Source organism: Caretta caretta, chromosome 1 (genome assembly GCF_965140235.1).
Source record: "Caretta caretta isolate rCarCar2 chromosome 1, rCarCar1.hap1, whole genome shotgun sequence".
NCBI classification, from domain to species: domain Eukaryota; kingdom Metazoa; phylum Chordata; order Testudines; family Cheloniidae; genus Caretta; species Caretta caretta.
The window spans coordinates 137841973-137855493 of record NC_134206.1 but is presented as its reverse complement, the minus strand read 5'-3'; the positions used below and the strand labels follow the sequence as shown (position 1 = coordinate 137855493).

At 40.9% G+C, this 13521-nt stretch overlaps 1 protein-coding gene across 1 annotated transcript in view; it reads right to left on the bottom strand.

Annotated features, from left to right (window-relative positions):
• Positions 1 to 11771, bottom strand: part of BMX (BMX non-receptor tyrosine kinase) — a 39597-nt gene extending 27826 nt beyond the window's left edge. Inside the window, exons 1-6 of the mRNA XM_048836934.2 lie at positions 11631 to 11771; positions 10489 to 10593; positions 8898 to 8979; positions 6864 to 6983; positions 4830 to 4897; positions 720 to 898 (exon numbers count right to left, since the gene is read on the bottom strand). Coding sequence (XP_048692891.1) covers positions 720 to 898; positions 4830 to 4897; positions 6864 to 6983; positions 8898 to 8979; positions 10489 to 10593; positions 11631 to 11768 — 692 coding nt within the window. The 5' untranslated portion in view covers positions 11769 to 11771. The remainder of the gene's footprint in view (positions 1 to 719; positions 899 to 4829; positions 4898 to 6863; positions 6984 to 8897; positions 8980 to 10488; positions 10594 to 11630) is intronic.
• Positions 11772 to 13521: the final 1750 nt, after the last annotated feature.

Below are 13521 nucleotides of genomic sequence, written 5' to 3'. Positions count from 1 at the left end.
CTCACATCCTGCCAGTTACGTGATGTGCAACAGAAAGCTTCGGGTTAACTCCCTTTCCCAGCCCTCCGCCCCAGGTGGATACCCCAAAGGTGAAAAGTGCTTCTTTCCTAATAGTCTCCATTGACTCTAAAGTTGCCACTGCTATTGCAGGTAGATTCCAAAATAAAAACCACTAGAGACTGTTCAGATAATAGGCTACTCAGCGATTATTGTCACTCTTGTCTGATCTGGTAGCTAAAATTCTAGTTATTTCACAGGGAGAAGTGGAAGTAGGTGAGATGGAAGCAAAGATGGGGCAGGACAGATTTTTGAACAGCCTTAAGGAATGCAACCCCCCTTCTTTGTACATATGGTTATATGGTTTGCAAGTAGTGGACTTTTTGTGAGCCTTTGAAATGAAAATGATAAATCCTGAGGAGGCTTGACTTGCCTCTAAATTCCACAATACACATGCATCAGAGAGACACTGTACATGTCATGTATATAAGATTGTGGCAAGGGTCAAAGAGGGGCAAGTTAAAGAAGAAAAGAATGGAAGTTGTAGAGAAAATTAAGGCTCATGAGATCAGCTGGAGCAAGTTTAAAAAGCCACCAGGGTAGTTCTTAACCGGATCCTGGAATGCACCAGTGCCAGCAGGGTTGTTTAAGGATGGGTGTGATGTGGAATGAGGGTCATTGCTGAACAAATATTCTCTATTAAGTGTGCAAAGTAAACTTACCCTTCCAGGTCCCTTACTTGCCACCAGTCAGGATCCTCTTCTTTCAGAACATAATACTTGTTGTTCCTGACGAGCTGGATATCAGAGTTTCCTTTGGGTTCATAGTCATACTCTGCCACAGTGATCTTCAGCGAGGATTTACCAGGTGCTAGAACTGGAGGCAGACTGTCATGCTTCAACTTTTGAAGGCAGAGGAAATAAAACTACAATGAAGTGCATCGCAGTAGAAAATCATTTTTAGCATTTATATTGCAGTTTGCATCTTCAATAAGCTCTGTGACGGCGAAGAAATTAATGCAAGCTAACAAGAAATGCATAGTGTGCTGAAGTATTTTTTCCTTCATCTGTTTTAAAACACATTCCAACAGCTGTAGTCCAATATAAATAATGAACTACAAACCAAACTCTATTACAGTAATATTCAAGGCTTGGTCCTGCTTTAATATATGTGGAGTTGTTTTTTTTGTAAAATTAGCAACAGCACAGACTTTATGTTACAAGACCCAAGGAGCATGGTTTTGTATTATAGCTGAGAACAGGATTCAGCCCAGTGGGTTAAAAATACACCAGAAGAGGTAAGGACATTCTCAGTTGAAGCTAACAATTTGTGAGCTCACAATGAGCTCAAACTGCAACATGTTGCAGGTGGCTCAGCACAGAGGATGAATTTACATAACCTGGAATGGTAATAGGATTAACTGATACTTATACCTGGGGTATATCTACACTGCAAAAAAAGGTGTGTTCCTAACTCAGGTTAGCTAACTTGGGATAAAATAGCAGTGAAGACATGGCAAGTTGGCATTTAGCTTGGGTTAGCAGCTCAAGTTCAAGCCTATAAGTTACCCTGGGGTTGAACTCAAAGTACTAACCCAAGTTAAAAACACATCTTTTTTTGCAGTGTAGACATACTTGTAGTGTACATTGTGAGTCATGAAGCGTAAGTACCTTCCACCGTATGGAAGTGTGCTGATAGCAGACCGGACCAAAAGACTCTGCTGTAATATGATACGATAGCATGTTGCATTTTTTAAAAATGTGCCTTAGGTCAATAACAAGTATAATAGTCACCGTTAAAAATGAAATCAGCATTAGCCAACTGTTACTGCACAGTGGGGCCTGTTATTTCCTTTTCTAAACACGGTATGGAAGAAATTGATATTTCAGATAATCAAGGCTGATTATTTGTCATGGAATAAAATGGGAAGAGTCGGGGCTTTGCTGCAGCAGGAAATGCAAATGTTAGTTTAAAAGAGGACAGTCATGGCACACAACTTATTTTGCTTAATATTAAGTTGTCTGTCATACGGAATTATGAGAAAGTCAAATAATTGTTTAAAACTAGGTAATAACAAGCAGCTTAAAATAATTAAAAACTCGTAGTCAAATACAGTGGGCCTATGTAGATCTAAGCTTGCAAAAATTCCCAGAGGAGTTCTGGTTTAGTGGTGGGCTGGCTGGGATTATAAAAACCCTGAATTTTTGTTGAAAAAAAATCCTGTCAGTGGCGGTTCCAGTCTTGGAAGGCATGGCCATCACAAACATATAGATTTGCAGGTAATATACCGCCCTAAGCCCTAGTCGCCTTTCAGTGACGTCAGTAGGAGTTTTGCCGTTGACTTTAATAGCAGTAGGAATGAGGCCTAAAGATAACATTTTCAGAAGTGCCCAAGTCACTTAGGAGCCTAAGTCCCATTGACTTTCAATGAGACTTAGGTGCCTACGTGCCTGCCACTTTTGGTTACCAGCTTGGATTTGATGTGGAGAGCACACTGTGGATAAGTTCAATTTTCCCCAGAGGGGTGTGTGTGTGTGTGTGAGAGAGAGAGAGAGAAGAGCAGGCTAGAATCCTCACACTAAGGCCATAGAGTAATTAATAGTGGAACTCCTCAATGGCTCTGGCTGCAACCTCAGGGATGCAGGAAGGGGGTAAGGGAATGACTGGAGTGAGGGCTAGGACTGGCCAACTGATCTGCCCCTGCCCACTGGCTAGGAGGCGTGAGGGCGCAGGAGAGAAACAGCAAGGGCTACAAATGGGGTGCAGAGGACTAACAGACGTGAAATGCTGCCTCTCATGGCAGGAAACAACTGCTGCTCCCAAAGAGTTGGGAAACTGTCTGGCGGCTCCAAGGCACATTCATGCCCATTAACCCGGCTGATGGTCCCCAACTCCCATAATTGCTCCTGGAGTAGCCTCTTCTGTCAGGCCCCAGCATAAGAGGGCAGAGGTATGATGTTGGTCTGAGGAAAAGGGACACCAGAGACCCAGGGATGTGGGGAGAAGGACAGCACCAAGAACAACCTGGACAGGGAAGAGGGGGACAGAGTCCCCAGAGATTTGGAGGAAGGGTGAGGGGAGGGGCATAAGCCAACAGAGACTTGGAAGGACTGTTAGGAGATTATGGTGTTCGGTATGTTGAGCAATTTGAATGGGTGGTAAAAGGGGCAAGGGAAAAAAGGAGAAAGTTATTCAAAGTTTTGTTGGGGGCTTGCACTAGTAGCTGCTGGACTAAGTAGATGCTGCTTCCTGTCATTTGACAACTTTTGTAGTCCTGACCTGTGCCATGTGACTGGGGCCAGGAAATAAAGTTGCTTTGTCTCTGACAAGCACTGGAAGGTATTTGAGCTTTATTATAGGGCCCACTTTGAATTTGTATTTGGGGACCCATCTGAGCATTGTTATGCCCCTGCTTTTTAAATTTCCCTTTCAAAACATCTCCTTGAGAATGAGCTAGGAAGTCCTAATATGAGTCAACCTGTTCAGTGGCTGATATCCATGACTGATAATCTCTTTAGATAAACAAAATCCTTCGACAGGAGTCAGGGAGGATGGCCCATGGCATTTGAAATTTGTTTATTCACAGTCTCAGTATCGGATAGTCTCAGTTCGGCCAATCGCAGCTTCCACTGGCCGCGGTTCGCCGTTCCAGACCAATGGGGGCTGCGGGAAGCGGCGTGGGCCAAGGGATGTTCTGGCTGCCACTTCCCGCAGCCCCCATTGGTCTGGAACGGCGAACTGCGGCCAGTGGGAGCTAAGATCGGCCGATCCTGCGGACGCTGCAGGTAAACAAACCGTCCCGGCCTTCCAGGGGCTTTCCCTGACGGGCCACGTGCCAAAGGTTGCCAATCCCTGTCTTAGACGTATGACATATAAGTGAGCTCTTAGTCACAAACCCTCTCCCCAGTTCCAAGCCTGAGTGACTTGTCTGGACACGGATGCATTTGGTGGAGATAACCCCAATCCCCGGCCATGGAACAACAGTGAAGCGGCACTCCAGTCACTACCTGGGCCTAAGTGCTGGAGTGACCTCCATGGATCTTGTGCTCTACAGGGAGGAAAGGACCAGAGAATCAGTGTAGTAGCCGATCCTCAAGCCCCATCCTGACTCTTGTCTCTGACAACCACCACCCTTCCCTCTAACAGGCCTCTTCATGACTATAACAGGAGCCTCCATGGAGCTGGACTCCATGGCTGGCAGAGGCTGCACATTTCCTGTACAGACACACGTAATCCTGCCCTCCCCCCAGTACAGGGGAACTGCAGCATTTCCACTCAGTAGGAGGCCCTCTGCAACTTCTGGAATGGGAAGGATTTGGGCTCTAGAGCAACAATTTTGGGCCCAGGCCTGCTCTCACTGAAGCCTGTGGAGTAAAATTCCCATTGACTTTAATGGAAACAGGCACATAAAAGCAAATCTGTTCAAACAACTTCACAAGAAGCAGAGGTTTGCTATGGCCCAAACTGACATACGCATACTGCAATGCATTGAAACTATCTGAGACTTTCCCAGCTTTGCAGGCACTCCTGCGTGACAGCCCAGAGGGGAGCGTGGGCAGGGTGAGGAATGAGTGGAGAAAGGGTAGAGCTGGAGGACTGCTAAGTGCACCCTCCTGTCCTTCCCCGGGTTGTGCTGGTGGCCACTAAGGACATTGGTGCTACTCAGTGACTAGATTGGAGTAGCCGCTATTCAACAGCTGTCTGGGGGAGAAGGTTCCTTATTCCTTCCCCAGTGGATCTCTCCATCATTTATGTGGGCTGGATGCTAGAGAGTGGATTTGCCCGCAAAAGCAGAGTTCATTGTAGGCAGATACTAAAAGTTTGTCACCTACCGGTTTCGCAGGGACAGGAGGCAGCGGTTTCACAGAGCTGGTTGTGCTAGGTAGACTCATATCTATAACTGGGGGGAAAGTAAAAATAACACAAGCCATTTACTGCATGACTCCAAGGCTTTGCGTGCAATAGGCTTTTTCACTTATGTAGCTTCACTAGTGGCAGCAGTGGTGGGACTATTAGAGGAGACACACAGAACTGGTGATCACCAGTGTTTTACCTCCACGTTGGGTTAACGTGCTTTAGGGAATGTGATAGTTAATATGTTGGAGGCTGCCTGAGATTTTCCCTCCACTAGCCCTCTCACACTGTTGGCATCACAAGTGCAGCTGCATCATCAACAATAGCTGGTTTTCTGAAGCAAATTTAGCATAGACACAACACCCTCTTGCCTTCTGTAGTATTTCAGACAGAGACAAGGTATTTGATACATGATGACCCTACTTTTTGGAAGGTTTCTTTTTCTACCTACTATTTTGTGTAGAAGTCCAGTGGCAACCAAATAGTTACTTGTGGCAGTGTGTGGGTTTTATAGCATTATTTGCATATATCGTGTTTGGTTTGGAAGTTACAGAAGGCCATTCAAATAACAAAAAACCAACAACTGGCAACTCTTTAAAATAGTAGGGCATTGTTCAGTGTTCCTCCACTGTGTCCATACATAGGACACCGATGTTAATTCTGAATAGTGCAGCTACATTTTCAAAAGGGGCCTCTTATATTTTCACTTGCAATCTCTCACATACAAATTGGGCTCTTAGGTGTTTTGGCTTTTATTTTCAAATATGTCCCTTAAATATGGGTTGCCTGTCATTTTGAGTACCCATCTTGAAACAACTGGGACCTGATTATCAGGGGGGCTGAGCACTCTCAATGTCAATGGAAACTGCAAGAGTTCAGCACCTCTGAAAAATCAGTATTTCAATATCAAGGTAGGCTCCCAAACCAGAGGCACCCAAAATAAGTGTCCACTTTCAAAAAAATGTAAGCCTCAACTATCCAATGTGCATGCAATAATGTGTGTGTGGGAGGGGAGGCAGGGTGCTTATGAATATGTAGATCCTGGCATGCACCCATTTTGAAAATTTACTCCTCAGGTTCTTTATGGTGACTAATAAATGAGTTAACTAATTGTGATGAATTTCCAGTCAAGTATTTTAAAAATGTATATTTAAGTAAAACACATAAAATGCTCCTTCATTCAGTAAATACATTGTTCCAACATACTGCAGCTCAGATATACCATGTTTGGTTTTAAATGGTGCACAGGAGGGAAATGCACAAATGTTCTATGAGGTTCTGGAATGTGCCTTTATTTGAAACAACTGCTCCCCAGAACCATTTTGTGGAATAATTTGACTGGCAATTTTTCCTAACTAAACTTGCTCCTCAGCACAGTACATTTTATAAAGGTAAAATGATTTTTCAGCTATTCTTTTGATCCCCCTGTGCTTATTGTAATCCTATTTCTTGTAAACGCACATTCCACAGAGTACCAGAAATAGGCTTGTGGGGGAGAATGTTGCATTGCTTAGAAAAGTCGCCACCATAAATATAGATATAATGAGAAAATTCAGTTTTACTTTGGATTAATTATGAAGTTTAATTCTTTATAACTGACACACCAATGTTGTTAGTAGATAATTTGGCTGTTAGAAGTCAGCCATAAAGACAAGTTCTGATATTTTTTTCTCCCAGTCCCATAACAACAGCAACAACAACTCAGGATACTAAGTCAAAGAAGGAAAGAGAAAGAATTTCTTTTTGGTGCATTTTGGAGGTACAGTAAAAAATAGTTATGATCTCAGCATGGGTATTTCACATACTATGTTATTTTCCCCTAGCCATATTATCAAACTGCACAGTACAATTGCGATGCTGTTAAAAGACGTTAAGAACAAACATCAAGAGGAATAATTGACCAGATCTTTAGATTTACCACCATTGACTACAATTATCCTTGCAGATTTACCAATATCATGAAAAGCACCATTAAGACTAACAACATATCAAAAAGCAAAATGGCTCATTACATTTCTTCCAGATGGTACATCCAAGGGCTGCTTTACATGTCTGGTTGCAGCAGAGAAACTTCCCATTGGTGAAGAATTCTTTGTGATACTTGTTTAGTAAATTAGGATTGTCTTTAATCTCTGGAGAGCACAGGAGGGGAAGAAGAAAAAAAAAGAACTTCAAAAGGTTTGCTGGTAGCATGTTCTCAGTAAAGTAAGACAAACTGATACAATAAAGGAATTCAGTAACTGTGAATCAAGATCATGGAGGAGACTTGCATTTTATAAAGACTTAAAGATGTTTCTAGACTGTCCTAAAGCCCATTTAACTGTGTTGAAAAACCTAATAAAATATTTTATGTATCAAAAATATGAAGAGTGATTTCATTTCTAATTCATATCATAGAAATAAACTAGACAAACTATAGGTGTTCAATACCCCAAATGGCAAATTTCAGTACAAAACTGACCTGTTAAAGGAATGTACCGTTAAAATGTAACACTTTCCATTTATCAAACCTCTTAAATAAACATTTGTTACTTGCATATATAAAAAAAATACTCCAGTGTTCTATAGAAATGGCCCAAAACAGTATAACTGGCAATAGGGACACTGTAGTTTTTTAAATCAGTTTTGTAGTATTTGTTTTAAAAGATAATGAAACAAATAATTTTAAAAGTGTAGGGCATGGGTTTATAAATAATTGCTTAAAGTTAAGCTCCTAAATCCCTGGTTAGGCACCTGAATTTACAGCCTGGTTTTCAAAAATGCTGCACACGCAGAAGCATGGGAGCTGCTGCATGATTGTTCAAAATCTTGGCCACAGAATTTTGTTACTAGTTTTTATAGCTAAACTTGATTTTAAAAGTTCCTTAGAAAATTGCAATCACTTTGGTATAATGCACGTCACAAGATTTATGCAATATTTCACTGAACAAATGGTATTCCTCACATACTCTCTTTAAAAAACGTATCTTGTTTGAATAGCACGCTTATTAATATGTTCAGCTGAGAATATTGGACCAAATCCTGAGGTCCTAAGGTCAGATCTTTCTCCCATCAGGAAAAAGACAATTTACAGGACAATAAGCCCCATGAAGAGACAAATCCTGGAGTTTCCAGCACATAATTCTGGTGGGTGAATGGAATGAGCAGAGGATTCAGCTACCAAAAACTCAATCTGCCAGACGTCAGGGCCATGAGTGGGGAAGTCTTTATGCCTCCAAACTGCCTCCTGGTTTCCTGTGGTTCTTCCCTATTCCCTTGCCAGTCTGGATCCCTGCTGGCACCTGCCTCCAGGATCCCCTCCCCAGAGGGGCTTTCAAAACCAAATTTTTCTTCAGAAGACTTACTCAAAATAATCTGTCCCTGGTTTCTAGAAGAAACAATGCATGTAGCCTATTGAATCCTCCCACTTCTGCCCAGATTGTCCAGGGACAATGTTGCAGCGGTAGTTAATATATCTTCACTTCCATGTAGGCAAGGAGAGAGCCACACCCTCAGAGTCACCTCTACCCATCGGCCCACAAGGGAGAACTGGGGGATAAACAGGGCCTGACCCAAAGTCCTTTAAAGTAAACGGAAAGACTCCTATTGACTTTAATGGGTGCTCCTGCAATGTGTAGTATGTGGATCGATTCCCCCTCCCCTGAGGAGTCCTATTGACTTCACTGTGGTTTACTGGGCCCAGCACTCTGCTTACACACTACTTATTGCATGGACGGAGACTTGCTCAGTTAAAGACCACAGAAAGAATCAGAACAAACTAAGTAAAGACTAGAGCTGGTGGGGAAATGCCAGCAGGGAAATTTTGTGAATTTTTTCCTTCCCCCCATTTTTCATTGACATTTTTTAAATATTCTCATCCACGGCAGTCCTGTTGCATGGCAGAGCGAGATTGAGGCTGAAAAATGGCTGACAAAACCGTTGCATTAAAATAAGAAACTAGATTCATCTGCTCCCCTTATTCAGATGATTTCTCTGAACACACAAGCCCCCTTTCCCCCCCACGTTAAAAAAGAGTTGCTTCACAAGATAGTAAAAACAAATGTTACCTGTGTGCAAAGCTTTCAGCCACTGACTTCGGCTCTCTTCGTTTGCTGCATAGACATAGAGAAGGCCATCCTTGTATACAATCTAAAAGAGGCAGGAAAACAATTCATTCTAGTTATCCTGGGCTTCACATCTGACTCAAAGTTCATTAGCTTTTTTTTTTTTTTTAATGAAGACCTAGAGTAATGGAAACAAAGAAGTAAAGGACTTAGGAACCCAAGGATCAAGCTCTGCAGGCTTGTTCACACCAAAATGCATGCAGCCCAGGCAGGGTTGCCAATTTTGGTTGGATATATTCCTGGAGATTTCATCACATGACATAATCTTTCATTAAAGATTAATCTTTAATTCCTGGAGACTCCAGCCTAATCCTGGAGGGTTGGCAACCTAAGCCCAGGACAGTGAAGAGCCAGAGCAGAGTTATATAGTTATACTCCTATTTCACATGAATGTGAGCTTGCATTATGGGCCTGAACCAATCTTGTTCCCAATGGCAAAACTCCCTTTGGCATTAGTAGGCAAACAATAAGACCCTACATTCAGTAACTTGCACATTCTCATTCGAACCGGGAAGTACAGTATGTACCTTTCATTCCTCCCCCAGACCTCCCCCCACAGATCTGAGTGTATTAGGTGCTCATGAGAGTAACAAACTAATTTAATATAAAAATATTATTTAATGAGGGTTGGGGGGTATCCAATCTGAGATAAGTCAGGCAGTGATAACACTGCTGCCCTCTCTTGGGGTTACCCCCAGGGGTAGCAATTATTGGGTGTTAATTAATGAACTCCTCTGCTGCCCAGGTCATGCACCCTTTCCAAGCCACGGTTGCCAATTTTAGACTATAGCACCTCACCCTTCTCACAAAGGGAAGTTGCAGCTGCTTTGCACTGCTGTATATTCTCCTCATGGACTCTCTGCCCCCAAAACTCTCTGCTCTGGCATTGGAATGAACCTATCTCTGAGAATTAACACATACAAATGACAGCAAAATCAAAGTTATGGCTTTTGCAGCAGATATGACTTTGCTTCCATGCACATATGTAGTGTTTGGTATTACTGAATATGTTTATAAAGATAAGGTTTAATGGAGATGTGCAGTTTGGATGAGGTACAATTGCTGAGGAACTGTAACTTTGAATTTCTGAAGTCTGGTACATTTAAATGGTCAGCCTATAGTTTCAATATCAAAAGGCCAAGTTCTGCACTTCTTTTTGCCACTAAAGTGAAAGGAGGTGAGGTGGGGAAGGTTAAAAAGAGAAAATGAATTGTGATCAGTATTGCACAACAAAATAAACATATTCAGTATTCAAATAAATGCACCATTATTGTGTGTGTATAGGATCACACCAAAATAAATAAACTATTATACACACATGAATGCAGAGATAGGTCCTGATCCAAATTCTACTGAAGTCAGTGAAAAGACTCCCGTTGATTTTGATGGTTGTTGGGTCACGTTTATAGTAAAAAGGATTCATTTCCAAACTGCTGTAAGTTTTTGTAACAGTCAGCAGTGACACAAGTCCTTATTTGTCCTAGAAATAATGGTTCACCACAGTAAAGATCAGTCTTGTATTTCTTGATCTTACCTGAAATGGATATTGTCTCTCCAAAGGTGCCTGTTCCTCATGATTCACTGTCTCAACACATCGAATTTTCTTAATGTCAATTGATCCTTTTTTGCTTCCTTTTTTCTAAGAATAAAAGCCGAAGCAGGACTACTCATCATTCTAAACACAAGACTTTCGTCCTCAAATCAAAAATACTTTATGGTCACGACAAGTTTTATAAAACCACACTTAATCAAGCTGTGTATAATTGCACACTTCAGATTGGGTAAGGTAGAGTTCCACTTTTGTTAAACTGGTTGGGAAAGACATCGAGAACCCTCCATTATATCTTATCCTGCAATCCATACACTGACAAAACTCCCTTTGAAGTCAAGGTATAAAGACAACAGGATGGTCCCTACATCTGGTACATGAACTTTGGTATTACAGTGCAAAAGCAGAGATGGAGGAAGGAAAATGCAAAAGTCTCTAGTGGGAAATGGGAGTCTGATTTTGTATTACATTATTTTGTTAAGATACTGGCACCAATCCTGCAACTCTTATTCACACAAGGAGTTGTAACTCACTGGAGTAATCCAAATGTGCTATCAGGAGTGCAGATGGTAACAATGTATTTTAATCTCTTCAGAGCTACATCTGAATGCACAAAAGAGGCCACTGTGCTGAAAGTACCGACCATTTTTTGGATACATAATCACTTTTTAAAATACAATCACGCTTTAGCCTTTTATTTTATATCATTTATGGGCCAAATTCTGCACTGAGCTATCTCCTGTATAAATGATTTCCAAACCAATGCCAGATATATAACTCACCACAGAGAACCTGATTCAGGAAAACATCCCTATTCAAGGCATGTGCTTAACTTTAGGCATGTGCTTAAGTCCCATTGATTTTGATGAGAGTTAAGCGTATGCCTAAGATTAAGCATGATTAAGTTCTGTCCTGAATAGGGGTGGACTTAAACACATTCTTAAGTGCTATCCTGAATCAAGGCCAGATTTTGGTCCCATACCATTTTTAAATGCCACTTGGAACAAAATATATCACTACCTTTACTATATGATATCTAATCAAAGCACATTGAGGAAGAAAATCCAGAGGCATAAACTTACTTTAGAAAAATATGTACCTCTGTAATTAGGAAAATGATTTCTCACCTCTTTATCATATTCATAGTAAGAGAGGTTTGTTTTTGTGAGAACAAACAGTCGTTCTTTGTAATTAACTGGTGAAATTTTTTTCTTCTGTTGTGACTTCTTTAAAAGAAGCTCCTCTAGAATTGATTCCTGCTCCATTTTATTGCCCTAAAAATTGGAAATAGTCATTTTAATAATAATAGTTGTGAAAAGATTAACAAAGACAACTATGTCCTTTACTAATGGATTGTAAAGCATGTTACAAAAAGAATGTAAGATATATTTATTGCATGTTCTAACAAGCTGTTATGAAGAGTGTATTTCATATTTTATAAACAGCTATGAGTATTTAGTTTTTTTACTCAGACAAAAATAAACATGGTTATAGGAAATTAAAAATTTAAGATAAAAGTGTAGCTCCAACTGAGACATTTTCAGTTCTTTTGTTGCCTGAGAATTTCTCCCTTTAAGTCTTGCACTGTTTGGCAAGGAATTGAAGCTATGTTAAGCACAAATGTATCATATCTGAGACACAGGAAGAAAGTAATTATAGCAACAAACACACAATCCTTCATATCACAGATGAGAAAAAGCATAATTGATCACAGTGTTTCCTAGACCGGTAATTTCTAATTTCTTTCTTTGCATTAAAAGAAACATATGGATATGAAACAGAACCATTCAGGTAAAGAAATGTAAAAAAGTGAAAATATTATTATATGATTATTAATATGCATTAATCTTGTTAGTAATTATGTAATAGCAAGTGAAAAGAGGAGCGAGACCCTTTGGTTTTTAAAACTATTTGGGTTTAAGGTTACTTACATGGGTGTTGCACTTACAAGAGGAACTGTGTCCTTTGTCTTTTGTTTGCTTGGCGCTCCAAAGGGAAGTGTCCTGTTGACTTACTCTCCATCACGTCCTTATCAAACCTGGAGTGTCTATCAGAAGAAAGATATTTGCATGCCACTCATCACACCCATTTTGTCAGAACACATGTAGGTGTGTTTTCTGGGTTAGCATATATTTTGCACCATTCCATTTTTAGCCTTGATACATTCAAGTCAAGGGGGTTTATGGCCTCTGAACAATTCCTCGTAGTGTCTGCAATCAAGATACTGCAACGTTATGCTAGTGCATTATAAAAGGAAGAGCAGCTAGTCTGTTTTCACTATCTATTTTCATGAAAAGGGTTGGAAGTTGGGTGGAGGGGGGAGCATGGGATAAGGGGAGACAAGAAAGAACATAGAGGGGAAATCAAATGAGTATATTTTATGTCTGTATACTAATGTGAGAAGTATGGAGAATAAGCAGTTAATAAACAGAACTATGACACAGCTGGCATCACAGAGACTTGGCGGGATAATACACATGACTGGAATATTGGTATAAAAGGGTACAGCTTGTTCAGGAAGGACAGGGCAGGGAAAAAAGGAGGAAGTGTTGCCTTATATGTTAAAAATGTACACACGTGGACTGAGGCTGAGATGGAAATAGGAGACAGACTTGTTTAAAGGCTCTGGGTAGGATAAAAGAGTAAAAACCAAGGGTGATGTCATGGTAGGGGGTCTATTACAGACCACCTAACCAGGAAGATGAGGTGGATGAGGCTTTTTTTTAACAACTAACAAAATTATCCAAAGCACAGGAATTGGTGGTGATGGGGACTTCAACTACCCAGACATCAGCTGGGACAATAACCCAGCAGGGTACTGATTATCCAACAAGTTCTTGGAATGTACTGGAGACATTTTATTTCAGAAAGTGGAGAAAGCTACTAGAGGAGAGGCTGTTCTAGATTTATTTTGAGAAATAGGGAGAATTTGAAAGTGGAAGGCAGCTTAGGTGATAGTGATCATGAAATGGTAGAGTTTATGATTCTAAAGAATGGTAGGAGGGAAAACCGCACAAA